The sequence below is a fragment of the Galeopterus variegatus genome, unplaced genomic scaffold, assembly GCF_000696425.1.
Source record: "Galeopterus variegatus unplaced genomic scaffold, G_variegatus-3.0.2 Scaffold1436, whole genome shotgun sequence".
Taxonomy (NCBI): Eukaryota; Metazoa; Chordata; class Mammalia; order Dermoptera; family Cynocephalidae; genus Galeopterus; species Galeopterus variegatus.
This window is the reverse complement of record NW_007727547.1, coordinates 51,063-66,670: the sequence shown is the minus strand read 5'-3', so window position 1 is coordinate 66,670 and position 15,608 is coordinate 51,063. Positions and strand designations below refer to the sequence as shown.

At 39.5% G+C, this 15,608-nt stretch overlaps 1 protein-coding gene across 1 annotated transcript in view; it reads left to right on the top strand.

Moving 5' to 3' along the window:
* The window catches only part of LOC103593883, an 18,542-nt gene extending 11,210 nt beyond the window's left edge, over positions 1 to 7,332 (top strand). The window contains 2 exon segments of the mRNA XM_008576976.1: positions 472 to 559; positions 7,260 to 7,332. Of these exon segments, the coding sequence (XP_008575198.1) occupies positions 472 to 559; positions 7,260 to 7,332 (161 nt within the window).
* Positions 7,333 to 15,608: the final 8,276 nt, after the last annotated feature.

Sequence of the window (15,608 nt, the reverse complement as noted above, 5' to 3'; positions counted from 1 at the left end):
TATATATATATATATATATATATATTTCAGCATTAGTATATATGTTTACAGAGTATGCTTAAAGCTGCTTCTCAAATGCCCATATTAATTGGAAGAGGCAGGTGGTACATATAAATTAATGCCTTTTATAACTCTATTACTTTTAATCTTTTTTCCTGACAAACTTCTAGCCCAAATATTACAAAATGATTTAACATATTATTTTCTATGCACCTCTGTATTGAGAGCATAGGGAGAAAATAAAATTAACTTTATCTATGACAACCACCATCCTTGCAAGCAAATATATAAGAGCAAAAAACCTGAGAAGACATGGGCCAGAGAAGTACAAGTTTAGGAAGAGGAGAAAATTGAGGAAGGATGACAATTTTGTAGCCTGCCTCAGCAGCTCTGATTGTCATACACGTCTTTCTTTTCATGTGTAAGGAGAAATGTCATTCATCTTTCTTCTGCATCCTGGATCATAGTTAGGTCTTACTCTTCCAGAAACAAAAGGGAGAACTGAACCTGAATGTTCTGTAAAAGCTAAGAAATGTCCACATTTCTCAAGTGCAGATTGGTAAGAACTGTCATTTCCAGTTAGCTCCTTGATTGGAATTAAGCCAATGCTGGTAAAACTGCTATTTCTCCAGCTGGTGTTCAGTGCAGGTGCTAGCAGGTGATATTACTGGTGATGACTGACTGAATTCTCTTTGGTGTATCTGAGAAATACCCAATACCCCCTCTTTTTATGTGCAGATGATATACAGAGCCCAGAGTCCCTCTTAGTTTAATTATCTGTGCTCTGGAGTATTTTCAGTAAACTCTCTTCAGCTAGAAGGAATAGAGAGAAAACAACATGGCTGAGAGTTATTCTCCTGCTATGTGTTATTCATCTATGCACATAATATTGAAGATTTCATCTGATAGGTTATGGAAACTCATAGCAAACTAGCAGCAGGAGCAGTCTTTGGTTTTTTAGTAAAAGTTCTCTAACTAGAATTTTTGCATACTAGTCTTACCTTCCTTTCCTTTTTTGTTGAGTTACAAATAAACAGAAAATAAGTAAGCCCAGAAGTATGCTTTTAATGATGTAAAACCAACTATACCTGTAAACCAGGTATTACTATTTTAAATCACTCTAGAATACAATTTTAATAGAATTTGTAGGGAATAAAATATCGACAAGTACTCTGTGGTAGATTGCATTGTTATTCCTGACTCTTTAGTCCCATACCTGCAGAGACAGCATGAATACATCATTGCTGTTGCCAGGTGATGTGCAGTGTCTTTCCCTTTGGAGAGGATTGTATTCATGCTTCATATCCCATTTAAAGTATGGTTTGATTATTTGAGTAGCTCTGACCCATGCAGTATGAGTGAAAGTGATATGTAACACTGCTGACTTGAAGCTTTAAGAGCAGTTTATGTCCCAACATTGCTTTCCTTCTTTTGCAGTAGGAACAAGATAGGGCTGTTCTTTCAGCTTCAGTCCTTCAATGAAGACAATGCAAAGGAAAGCCATGGCTGAGCTGTAAAGGAAAAGAAATGAGTAAAAAACAAACCTTTGTTGTTGTAAGATTATTGTCACTATGATATCAGGACTGTTTATTACTGCAAAATAACTTAGCAAAAATTATTAGCAAAATCAGAAATTGGCCACAATAATCAACCACATTGTATTTTGACAAAATAAAAAAAATAAAATATAAAAAAAATTAATATAAACTTAATGTTAGGAAAATAGGAAAATGTCAGGGCCCCTCAGATGTTCAGAATCTTGCTGAGCATTTGCTGTAAATATCCTCATGTGTTCCTTGTTACTACTTAATGTAAATTTTGTATGGCCACCCAGTTGTCCAGGGTTGTGGACTTAAGTATAAAAGACTAACAGCTCTGATCCACAGTGCTTCTCAGAATTCTCAGAGGAGCCACTAGGGCAGTTGCTCCTAGATCTGAATAAAACCCATTCATTTTTCTATACCCACAGCTTCCAGAACCTTTTTTTTTTTTTTTTTTTTTTTCTGTTACTTAGCTCACAGGCCTGTTTGTGGAGGGTTTGTAACCCAATCTGTGCAATAGACTGGAAGGGTCTGTAAGCCCTACCTTTACAATTGGTGTAGTTGGCAGGATATTTGAGTAGGTACAGGATCCAAAAGCCCCTTGGAGAGGGAGGAAGTGTGGTTACTCCTGAATATGTTGTGCCCTCTGGCCTCTTTCCTGTTGACTGGGATCTGGTTGCTGCTTTGTATACTACAAGTCAGCATAGACCAGGCACTCCATGAAGCAGTGCAGCCTTGGAGAACCCCTTCGGAGGGGGAGGAAATATGGCTATCCTTGAGTATATGGTGTCTGGTGGCCACTTTTCTACTGACCAGAGCCTGGCTACTGCTCACTATGATACAAACTGATTGAGATATAAAGAAAAAAGCAGAGCTGTTGGAAGCTCGGATAATCTGTCTGGATTATGATATGCTGTGATTGGGCACCCCTGCCTCTCACACCTGGAAGAACGACAAACCCAGTGGTGAGTTAGAGGAGACTTTGAGTCTCCAGGCATGACGTGTTGTGCACCAGAAATTGAAACATGAGCAGTCTGTAGTACCAGGTGGACAACTGGAGGGTGATCCACAGGTAACTGAATTCACTACCTATGTCCCATATATCCAGGTTGAATTAGTTGATTTAGGGAGACAGTTCTGGCAGAAACAGGGGGAGCCCCTAGATGCGTGGCTGCTGTGGTTATGGGACCTAGGGGTGGATAGTGTGATATGCTCTGGTGAGGAGATGGAAAAATTGGCCTCTATTACCATGGACCCATCCCTGAGGCAGTGGCTGCAGAATAGCTGTAGATATGCACAAAGGCCAGATAATCACTCCTTAATGGAATAGGTGAGAGCAGCTGCCTAAACCATGTGGGCAAATGCTGGAGAACTGCCCAAGACTGTAAGTAAATGGCAAACATATACTGACTTGGATCAAATAATTTGGGAGCTGGGGATGAGGCTGTCCATGTTTAATGTGAACACCCATGGCCCAGACGATGAAAATTTTATAGGCAGCATAACAGACATGCTGTCCTCATACCTTGGTCATCCTATACATGAAGTTAATAGCTAGCCTGGGTGAAGTAGAGGAGAAAAGACAAGCAAAGGAGGTCTGGAAGATGGCTAAGACTCAGCCCCTAAGAAATGATCAGGATCTTATCCTGAGGCGACCAAGCAAGATTAGCCCTAAGCAGACGTGGTTTGACTTGCTTGCAGCGGGGGTTGATAGCAAGAAAATTGACCAGCAGCCAAATGTGGTCCCATTTGCCTTGTGGCAGAAATTATGCCCTGAACAGCGTTTCACTAAACATCCAGAAACAGGTAGCAAAGTGCACTCAGTAGACTTAAAGGATTTTTTGATTGATTCTGAGGAGGTGGATGAAATGTTCTAGTTTGATTAGGGAACAGGCCAAGGTGCTCATCTTTTGAGGGCAGGTGAGGACCAGAGGCCTCACGTTGAATTGGCAATACACTAGTCAAGGACTAATGTGCAGCATGTTTTAGTATTGGTAGATACAGGCACAGAATGTAGCCCGATATATGGCAATCCAGATAAGTTTCCAGGAGCCACAGCTCATATAGATGGATATGGAGGACTGAAGTCAAAGCTGTGTCACTGCCATTAAGCATAGAACGATTGCCCCCTCATGTGTATACTGTATATATCCCCAGTAGCTGAGTACATCTTGGGTATGGATGTACTTTATGGCTTGCACCTGCGAACAACAGTTGGAGAGTTTCAGCTACGAATACAGACAATAAAGCCTGTGTTACGGGGATATGCTAAACATGACCCACAAGTGTTACCCCAGCCAAGACGTGTTGTTAATGTAAAGCAGTATCGCCTACTGGGAGGACATGCAGAGATAGTTGCCACTATATTGGACTTAGAAAAAGTTGGCATTATTCATCCAGTTCATAGCCCATTTAATGCTCCAGTATGGCCAGTGAAAAAACCTGATGGTACCTGGAGAATAACTGTAGACTATTGAGAACTAAACAAAATGGTGCCTCCTTTGCATGCAGCCATGCCTTCAGTTCACAACTTGATGGATCAGTTGGTGACTCAGCTGGGAACTTACCATTATGTACTGGACCTTGCAAATGCTTTCTTCTCTATTCCAATCTCGGCCGATAGCCAAGATCAGTTTGCCTTCACCTGGGTCCTGGGAAGGGAGGCAGTGGTCCTTTCAAGTATTGCCCCAAGGTTATCTGCATAGCCCAACCATCTGTCATGGTTTAGTGTCTGGGGAACTAGTCAAGTGGACAAAGCCCAGCACGGTTATGATGTTTCACTACATTGATAATGTTGTTAACCTCTGATTCTATTACAGATTTAACCCAGGCAGCTCCAATGCTGCTAAGCCATTTGGAACAATGTGGGTTGGCTGTGAACACAGCCAAAGTGCAAGGACCTGGGCTGTCAGTCAAATTCTTAGGAGTGGTCTGGTCAGGTAAGACAAGGGCCATCCCAGAAGCTATTGTAGACAAGATACAGGCAACACTTGACCCACAACTGTAGCTCAGCTACAGACATATTTGGGATTTCTGGGGTATTGGAGAGCTTTTGTACCCCATATGGCTCAAATGGCATGCCCACTGTATGCATTAACAAAGAAAGGAGCCCCCTGGGATTGGACTGAAGAAGTAGAGCAGGCTTACTGGGCTACAAAAAGGGCAATACAGCAAGTACAGGCTTTACAAGTGGCTGATTCCACTAAACCTTTTGAATTAGATGTAAATATCACCCAAGAGAGGTTAGGATGGGGTTTGTGGCAGAGACAAGACTGATTCTGAACACCTGTAGGATTCTGGTCTCAGCTCTGGAAGGGTGCTGAAGTATGCTATTCTCTAATAGAAAAACAGCTAGCAGCTGTATATTCTGCCTTGATGTCCACTGAACCTATCACAGGAACTGCCAAAGTCCCAGTAAGGACAGCATATCCCATACTAGGTTGGCTGCACATGTGGGCAACCAATCCTAAAACAGGTGTAGCTCAGACTCCCACTCTGTCTAAGTGGGGAGCATATATAGAACAAAGAAGCACTTTGTCAATGTGTCCTCTGTACAAAGAGTTGCAAGCTGTGCTAGGCCCAGTAGAGGTTGTGGAGGAAACTTTGACACAACCCTTACCCATGGACGTGGAGGCTACACCTTTCCATGAGGGACAGGGACCTATCACAAAACAAGCTTGGTATACAGATGGCTCTAACATGGGACCCTCAGCATCATGGACAGCTGTTGCTGTCCAGCCCTTAACAGATAATATGTGGTATGAAAATGGCACAGGGCAAAACAGTCAATGGGCAGAATTGAAAGCTGTTTGGATGGTAATAAAAAATGAGCCTGGGCCATTAACCACCTGTAATGACAGCTGCACTTTGTACAAAGGTTTAACCCTTTGGATTTCTACTTGGAAATATCAATGGTGGATGGTAGGTCACCAACTCCTTTGGGGACAAGCCATGTGGCAAGAGTTATGAGAATTGGGGCATGAGAAAGAAGTAACCCTTTTCCATGTCACAGGACATTTCCCCCTAGCCAGTCAAGGAAATGATGAAGCTGATGCCTTGGCTAAGGTAAGATGGCTGGAGAGAGCCCCAGCTCCTGATGTAGCCCAAAGGTTACATCGATGAATGCAGCTTGCTGGCAGCAAAACCATATGGATGGCGGCTCAAAGATGGGCCTTGCCTATAAAATGGGAAGATGTAGTAAATGCCTGTCATGCTTGTCCAGTATGTACTCAAGAGAGTCCACACACCTGGCGGGTACCCCATATAGATGGGCAAATAACTCGAGGAAGGGTGCTCCTGACTCGATGGCAAGCAGGCTTTGTCAGACCACTGCCAAGGTCAGAGAATTTCAGATACATCTTTACTGCTGTTGATGCAGCTACTGGTCTTCTGTTTGTATGGCCTCGTAAGGCCCCAGACCAGGTAAACACTGTGAAGGCATTGAATAGCCTTACGGCCATGTATGGCTGGCCTACAGAGAGTGACAATGGAACCCACTTTATTGGACCTGAGGTTCAGAAGTGGGCTTCCCAGTTGTCTATTCAGTGCAAGTTACATATGCCATATCATCCCCAGGAAGCAGGGATGATTGAGCGATACAATGGCCTTTTTTTTTTTTTTTCCTTTTTGTCTTTTTTCGTGTCCGGCAATGGATTGCAACCCTCAGTGTCGCGCCCGAACCGGACCGGGACCGGCAACGGAATCGCAACCCTCGGTGTTGCTCCCGCACTTCGCTCAGCCAGTGAGCGGGAACCGGTCTCCAAATGGGATCCGAACCCTCGGTGGGAGTGCCTCTGCGCTCCCAAGCGGTGCACTTGTAGCAGTGTGCCACTGGGCCAGCCCAAGCTTTCTTCTTCTTTTTTTTTTTTTTTTTTTTTCCTTTTTGTCTTTTTTACTGACCGGTAACGGGATCGCACCCCTCGGTGTTGCGCCCACACCGCGCTCAGCCAGTGAGCGGGAACCGGTCTCCAAATGGGATCCGAACCCTTGGCGGGAGTGCCTCCACGCTCCCAAGCGGCGCACTATCCAGTGCACCACCGGGCCGGCCCTACAATGGCCTTTTAAAAAAGGGGCTAAGGCTATCTGTCCAACCCCCTCCCTGAAGGGGTGGACGTGGCAGTTATGGCTGACAGTCAGGATTCTAAATGAGAGACCCTGCAAGGGCAGGCCCTCTGCAGTAGAAGCTGTGTTGCATAGGGCTGCAGCATCTGTACAGCTGCAAGTCACTGCTAGAGACAAGCTTTTGAAGCCAAGATATGGCAAGAATGGAAATATTCTCTTACCAGCCCCAACCTGTTTACAGCAGTGACAGACAGTACAATGGGAATAGCCTTGGAAAATAGAAGCCCCCCATATATGCTGGGTAGGCCTAATAGGGCCTTGGGAGAAAGGATTAGAAGAAGACTTGCAGATTTCACCTTGGGTGACAAGTACTTGGCCTCCTTGAGTAAAGGTAACATGGCCTGGAATAGATAAGTGCTCTATTCAAAGGGCACATTTGTATTATCATTATGGCCAATTATGGGTTCCCCTGTACTGTTTCGTATAGAACCTGCAGATCCAGAAGTACTAGCAGGTAATGTATGGTATCATAAACCAGGTAAGATGCCTATTGCTGCAACCATCCTTTCCCAGGATGGCAAACTAGCATGTATCATACCAGAGGCGCAAGAACTCCCCCTATTGGTACCAATAACCCTTCTGTCTTTTCCCCCATAGCGTTCTGACTGTGAGCACCAGAGTCAACTGGATACAGACATACGTTCGTGTGACTGATGTGTTGGCTTATTGAATATACACTGAACTTCATACCAATGATGACTACTAACCGGACATGTGCAGCTAATAATTGAAAGAACAAAACTACAGGACAAACCTTAAGGACATGCCTTAAGGCATAATGGACAGACGATAGATTGTATGAATATAAGGGTCCCTTATACTTGCTAAGGGAACATCGTGGAAGATTCTGAACATGTAGATTGTACGGTGAGGGACCCTAAAGGGGTGGATTGTTGGGAAAAATAGGAAAATGTCAGGGCCCCTCAGATGTTCAGAATCTTGCCGAGCATTTGCTGTAGATAGCCTCATGTGTTCCTTGTTACTACTTAATGTAAATTCTGTATGGCCACCCAGGTTTCCAGGGTTGTGCGCTTAAGTATAAAAGACTAACAGCTCTGATCCACAGTGCTTCTCAGAATTCTCAGAGAAGCCACTGGGACAGTTGCTCCTACGTCTGAATAAAACACATTCATTTTTCTATACCCAAGGCTCCCAGAACCTTTTTTTTTTTTTTTTTTTCCTATTACCTAGCTCACAGACCTGCGTGTAGAGGGTTTGTAACCCAATCTGTGCAACAGACTGGAGGGGTCTGTAAGCCCTAGCTTTACACTCAAAAAGAACTAAAACAGTTATATGAGTAATTGGGCCTCTTACACACATTCTAAGGTAAGCTTTTTTTTTTCCTTTTCCTTTCATTCTGTTGTCACTCATGCTTGTGTGTGTTTTTGTTTGTACACACCTATGAGTACACAAAAATTTCATTATCTGTAAGAAAACCAGATATGTTTTTAATAATTTTAGAACTGACCATTTAACCATACTGAGCACTCTTAAGTTGAACAGAAACTTGGCAACACCACTGCAAAGTTAACCTCAAAAAATAAAAGAAACCAACTGAAAAAATGTAGGTGGAATCAATTAGATCACTGGAATTGCTATGTCAAGCAAAAGCAAAGTTTTAATTTTCTTACTTTTCTGGCTATTCAATTTTATTTTATTTTTTCCCTCTCTCTTATTCAGTAAAAGTAGGGAAACTTTATCATTACATTTTATTCTCATCACTATTATACTCATGATAGTAAGAATAGTAATGCAACTAATTAAAGTAGAACAATTTTACTCTACTTGTGTGCCATGCACAGAAGTAAATCGGTAATTATTTCTGAAGTTGATTATGTAGTACCTTCTTTATTATATATGATGTCATCAGTGTCATATCTTCTTAGTCAAGGGAAGGTGGGATCATTTGCTTATCTAGTCCCATATTTTCTTATCAATTCTTTCTGTTGCTTAAAATGTCTACTCTTCCTGGGCGTGATGGGAACACAGGATTAGCTGCCGTTCTATTTATTGTCACAGTTCTTCTAGACTAAATCCACTTTTAAAGTTTCACAGATGCAGAGGTGGTAAAATCCCAAACACTTACGCTTCTTCAAAAAATATGAACACTCTTTCCTTCTTGGGTAATAGAAAGCAGGATTTTATAATTCTCCTCCAGATATTGATTTATATACTTTATTGTATTACTTTCAAACTTGTGATTATTCAGTGGGGCATGCGGTTTTAGAAATTAAGGTAATAAATAATAATCCCTAATTTCATGCATGATCTAGTGAAACAAAGGGAAAGTAAAGTGTTTACGAAGACTTTGTGCAACTTTTCTCAATGCTGTCTTATCAAGTCTCTCCTATCATTTAAAAGAGGGTAGTCTTAAAGGCTTACTATGAATCTGTAGCCAGAATCTCCTATCTTCCCACCTCCTTCTCTCTCTCTCTCTCTCTCTCTCTCTCTCACACACACACACACACCAACTTTGTGTCTCAGGTTTTCTAGCTGCTGTGGACTCTTACCAAGAAAGAATAAAGCATCTTCTCTCTCCATTTCCACCCCATTCCCTACAAGTCAGAAGTCCTCATTATATTTTAAAAGGTCTGAGTTCCCACAAGTAATTCATTCAAGAGGGAAATGAACCACATTTTTTTTAGAGACTAATTCCCAGAGAATTACGCAATGAAAGTAAGTTTTCAGTGGGAGCAGAATATGTGGCTAGTCTAAAAGTATGAAGTTACCTGAGATTTACAAAAGGAGCCTTGGCATTTCAGTTTGCTATGAAAACTTGTGTCCGGATGGCATTCATTGGGCATTATTGAGGGTAGTTTTGAAGATTGCTGTGTGCTGTCAGATGGAAGTCAATGGAAAGAATTGGAGTGAAATTAATCTCTGAGTTTGGTTAAACTCAGCGATAACTAGTACCTGAGAGGCAGTCAACATCACGGCTCAATTGCAGCAGTGTGAAGCTAAAGGAACCAGGGTAAGGAGGAAATCATGATGTACTATTATTCAGGAATCACATGCACTCAGGATTTTTTTGTTTCATGTGAAAGAGTCCCAGTATTGACTGAATTGAATTTATGTAGAGGCTTGGAAGATGTTTGATTTACAAGGATGAATCAAAATGAAATTTCTTAGACATGAATATTATGGTGTAAAATTAATGCCAGTATGTGTAGGACAAATTAGAGATTATTAAAAAAATTCATGCTACATCTATTGATAAGAAAGACTAATAAAAATACTTAGAAATGGGAGTTATTTTGAGTCAATGGCTATTACCATGTTGGAGAATTAATGGTTAGTGAGAACTCTCATGAAGCCCTGTGGATTTGGGGAAAACCAGTGGACTGAGATGAGATTTAGTGTGAAAGGAACTTATAAAGTATTTTAAAAACTTTGAGCAGATATATAATGATTAGCAGAATTTCCGATAAGGTAAGATAAATTGGGTTTTTACAATGAATTTCTCTGTTATTCCCATTCCCAAGAGACTACTGAGAAATGAATGGCATGAAAGAAGAAATTTAAATCCTTTGTCTCAGACTTTGAACTTCAGAAATGACTTCATCTACATCTGAGAAAAGAACACACAAGAGCCAATGTTCCTAGTGTCCTAGAGGAGTGTTTTTCAAATTTTTTTTGGTTCTCATTAGTGAAAAATGAAATTGGTTTGAAGAATCACAAGAAGCTTTTCTTAAACACATCAAATGAAGATAGAATAGAACATAATGGAAATATTTGATTGCATCACATAAAGTAAGAATCCATATTGTTTTATTTTTATTACAAATGTTTTACATACTTATAAATGCACATACATTTGTGTAATGGATCACAATGAAAACTGTATTTCTGGCTGAAATTCAGACCAAAAAAGTTGAAGACCGCTGTGTTTTTCTATGAAAACTTCCATATTGCTCGAAGCTTGAATAACATTTAGACGTGAGCTGAAATTTTATGATGAGAAGTAGGGAAGACTACGCTGCCAGTAAAAAAAAAAAAAAAAAGATAAATCCCACAAACTGAGTTTTTCTGAAGAAAAAAAAACTTTGGGTTGGTCTAGAAGATATTTGGAGAAAATTCATTGCTGGTGGAATGGAAGGTGTCTGAGGTTAAGAAACACTAATAATGATGAAATGGGATTAGAATCTTGAGTTTGAGGCTATTTAAGTCTCATAAAGTGTTCGGTGCTGCAGCTGCATGTCTGACTAGTTAAAACTTTGGGTTGGTCTAGAAGATATTTGGAGAAAATTCATTGCTGGTGGAATGGAAGGTGTCTGAGGTTAAGAAACACTAATAATGATGAAATGGGATTAGAATCTTGAGTTTGAGGCTATTTAAGTCTCATAAAGTGTTCGGTGCTGCAGCTGCATGTCTGACTAGTTTAGAATAAGCTTCTGTGCAGATCAGCTTTTTAAATACCAGTCAGAGGCCTGGTTAAAAGTTTACTACTTTGCCTCTGAGCTAGAGACTTTGGAGATTTGGCCTTGGCTAGAGGAGCCTTAGACTCAGGGAGTATGGCTCAAGCCCAGCATGAGCAGGCACAGGGAGGGACTGCTCTGAGTAAAGTCTCCACTGTGAGCTCAGCCTGTTGGAAACTGAACCCCTCCCCTCAACTGTTTTCAACTTTAAAAACTCATTAAAGAAGAAAATGAGGGGAAAATGGCTATTCACTCCAGGAGAGAGGGGAATCAGGCATAAAGAGATAATTTTAGTGACCCAGCTTCATACTCTGCCAGCTAGAAGAGATGGGGACTTAATATTGCCACTGAAGACTCAATTGTTGTAAAGTCTTCTGTTAGTATACATGTCAGTGCTCTTTCCAGTACAGTGGTATGTGGACAGCCCCCTTATCCACCATTTTAGGGTGCCCTGGGGGCTACAATACTGAATTGAGGACTCATGAGAAGAATCTGAACCTGAGGCAAGACTACAGAGTATTGCTCAACTACAGAAGAAAGCATTCCAGGGACAGTGGTCTAAGATTTCAAGAAAGCATAAGGCTTTTACTTTGCTTTGCTAGTAGGGAAGTTAGATATCTCATGCAGACTGCTCCTGAAACTGTGAACACTAAAGCCTTGACAATAGTAGTGAAAGCTTCTAGGGCCGAGGCTGTGATGAGTGCAGAGGTATTTAAAATCAGCTTTGAGTTAGTCTGAAGCCTCAGGGCCTAGCAGATAAATAGAAGTGATCAGAATTCCAAACTAACATCAATGTGGCCAAAAGAGCAAGAGTAAAGATAACAATCATGGAGTATGGACTGGGCTCTTTCCCTGGGCGTGTGTCATGAGAGAAGCACAGAAATTTTGTATGATCCTGTGGATCTGTTGTGGTGAGGAGACATAAAAATGAATGACAGTGAATTTCTTACTAGCCAGGTGCGTGAAAGCACAAAGCAGATTGTTTGATTTAAAACAACAATGGGATATGAAAGCTAGTAGGCACTAGTGTTGTGGTGTGATGTACGCAAACACACACGTATGAATGCATGTAACATATACGTTTAAAGTAAATTTATTTTTCTAATGCATTTAATTCTCATTTCAAATGTCATACATATTGTGTGCAGTGTGGAGTTTCTGTGCACAGCTGCTGGAGTCAGACAGCTAGCGCTTGAATCTCAGCTTGTTAACTACGTGCTCATGGGCAACTTGCTAACCTCCTTGAGTTTCAGTTTCTCACCCATAAAATGGGGATAACATTGTTAGTCTAACTGGGTTGTTGATGATTGCTAAATTTCTTAGCAAGTTCTCTGGAACATAGCAAGAATTTAGTAAAAATTAGGCCTTTTTAAAATTTACTTTATTAAAGTATGAACTATTTCCTCTCTTGGTAGCATACATTTGAATTTTTTAAGTTATTTTTGTAAGTGCTTTTAATTTGTATATGTGGTTTTCTCTCCAAACTGTACTTTGTTCCTGACACTTCATAAATTAGTTTTCACCTTGCACACCTGTAGTCTTATTTCTGTCACTGAACCCCTTCCCTCAAATTCTATGTTCCAAAACTGATCCAGAGTTTGTTTAGCATTTTTCTCCTCTTCCACTCCCAGTTTTGTGTTTTCTCTGAGGTATTAAAATTTGGGGCACAATCTTACTTCTAGCTTCCTAATTGTCTGGGACTAAGAATCAAGTTTAACTTTATATCTGTCTACCACTGAATTCTTTATCCCAGTTCTTTGACATTGAATCCCCAGGCTGCTCCTTAATCTGTGCACTCAGTTAATGAATATTTATTGCCTGTTTTTTCTGTACCAGGCACTATGACAATCACTAAAGACTGTTACAGAAAGAAGAATCCCTGATGTTCATTAACGCAGCTGCAGATCTTGCATTTGCATGGCATGGTTCCATTACCCAATAAAGTTCCCCTTTTGTCTAAACCAATGTCTTAGTCTATTTGGACTTCTATAACAAAATACAATAGACTACGTAGCTTATAAGCAACAGAAATTTATATCTAACAGTTCTGGAAGCTGGGAAGTCCAAGATCAAGGTGGCAGCAGATGTGGTGTCTGGTGAGGGTCCATTTCCTAGTTTACATGTGGGACCTTCTAGCTGTGTCATCACATGGTGGAAGGGGTAGGGCAGCTCTCCTCTCTGGAGCCTCTTTAATAAGAACAGTAATCCCATTCACGAGGGCTCCACCCTCATGACCTAATTACTTCCCAACAGCCCTACCTTCTAATACGTTGGTTTTGATGTATGAATTTGTGGGGAGACACAAACATTCAAACCATAGCAACCAGTTTGAGTTGTGTTTCATTCACTTGTAACCCTAAATGTTCTGAATAATATTGGGAAACTTCATCATACACTAAATCCCCAAGTGCTCTGAGGTCCTGTTCTGAAGCATCTATTCTACTGCATTGATCTATCAATAAGTACCAGTGTCTGAACTTCATTGTTTTATTACTGTAGCTTTAAGATATATTTTAATATGTTACTGGAAGAGTTTTCACACATCAGACATTCAAAGTATTTTCTTGGATATTTTATATGCTGATTTTTTCCAAATGAACTTTAGATTTATTTTAGGTTTAAAAAAAAGTGTAGAGAAGGAACAAGAATGGTGAAATATATGTGTCTTTTTATTGAAAATATATTAATTTTTGTTAAATTTGAAAGACTGAACTTTCACAATATTTAATCGGGCAATAAAAGAGAAAAGTTATTTTTTTTCACTTATTCAAAATGTTATTTATAATACTTAAGTGAATTTTGATGTTTCTTTCATACAGTTATATTGATTTCTAGATTGATTTATTCCTAAACATGAATATTATTTTCTGCACTATGCATAAAATCTTATTTTTTTGTTATACTTTTTAGTTTTTATTTTTCTGAAGGAATGATTTTGATTTTTGTAATATGCTTTCTTGAAAAATTCTCGTTTTAATTTCAGTTGTTCTTTGTTTCTAAGTATTCAAACTCTCACTGAAAATGAAAAGTTTGCCCCCCACTTTATTTTCTTGTTTAATTACATTAATCGTACCTTTCAAACAATTTAAAACTATAGTGATAACAATTATCTCAGCCATGATTTTAATGGGGATGCTTGTAATGCTACGCCATTAAGCATAGTGTTTCTACTTCAAAAAGGTTACATATGGTTGTTTAATTTTTTAAAATGCCTTTTTGTTATATGGAGAATATCTATATTTGTTCGACATCATAGTACAGAATTTATAATTAATACAGTACTGAATATTTTTATTGTTATCATTTCTAGAATAAATTCCTCTTCATTTTGCTATATTTTTCTTTTAATACTCTTTTACTCTTTCTTTTATGACCTTTGCATTGAAAGTAATAAGAAAGAATGATCTGCAGTTTTATGCTGGATTCTTATGAAATAATTTGGAAACATTTTCTTCTATGCTGTAAAATAATTTAACTTCACTAAACTGTTTCTGTAAATAAATATACGTCATGAAAATACCAACAAGAACTTTTCCTCCATTTTTTTTAAAGAAAAAATATATTCTTCACTACATATAAACCCTAAGAGCACAACAAATTTTTCAAAATATAACTAAGATATGTACCTATATAAGAATAACAAAGTATTTGGTTAGGATTCAATATGTTTAAAACACTAATTTCTGATCTCCAAGCAATAGGTACAGTTTTTATCATCAGATGCTTTGTTTGCAGAAAATTCTTTTCTTCTGTTTAAATCACTTTTCCTACTTAAACTGCTAAATTCTCTGCTATTTTCTTCAACAGTCTCTCAAAAATTTGGGTGCCAACTGCACAACACTAGTCAACACAGGGTCACGTTGGAAGCATGGTAGAGGACAAGACACAGTGGCAGGGTCCCATGAGTGTGACACTGTGATGTTCCTCTCAGCACCAGTCACATCTGCACATAATTCTGACAGCCTACCAATTGTATTTGTATCGTCGCTTGAATATTTTCCTCTACATCATTTTCATAAAAGTATTTTACAGAATTTGGGGAATAAAAATATAAAATTTTCCTATAATATTAATGACCAAAAACTTTGTACTGAGAAATAAGCGTAGTCACTCAAATTTCGGTATTAAAAACCGAGAAGACTTCTGTTAAGAAAACATTTCTATTGTGAAAAAATTGATTTTCTGTTCTTGAGTAGACCTATATATAATTTTCAAGTCTTTTAAAAGTTCATATTCTAAAGCATGTTTTAAAATACTTATTTATTTACCGCTTGATAGCATATAACCTTTCCTAAAGGATTCTCGTGTCTACTGTTGTATACAATACCATGGATGAATTTTAAAATGTTTATTATAAAATAATCTTGGTTAAGACATTTTTTTCTCTTTCATGTGTTAAAAAAACACATACAGGGGCTGGCCCGGTGGTGCACTGGATAAGTGCACCGCTTGGGAAGCGCGGCGGCGCTCCCACCCGAGGGTTCGGATCCCACATACAGACCGGTTCCCGCTCACTGGCTGAGCGAGGCGC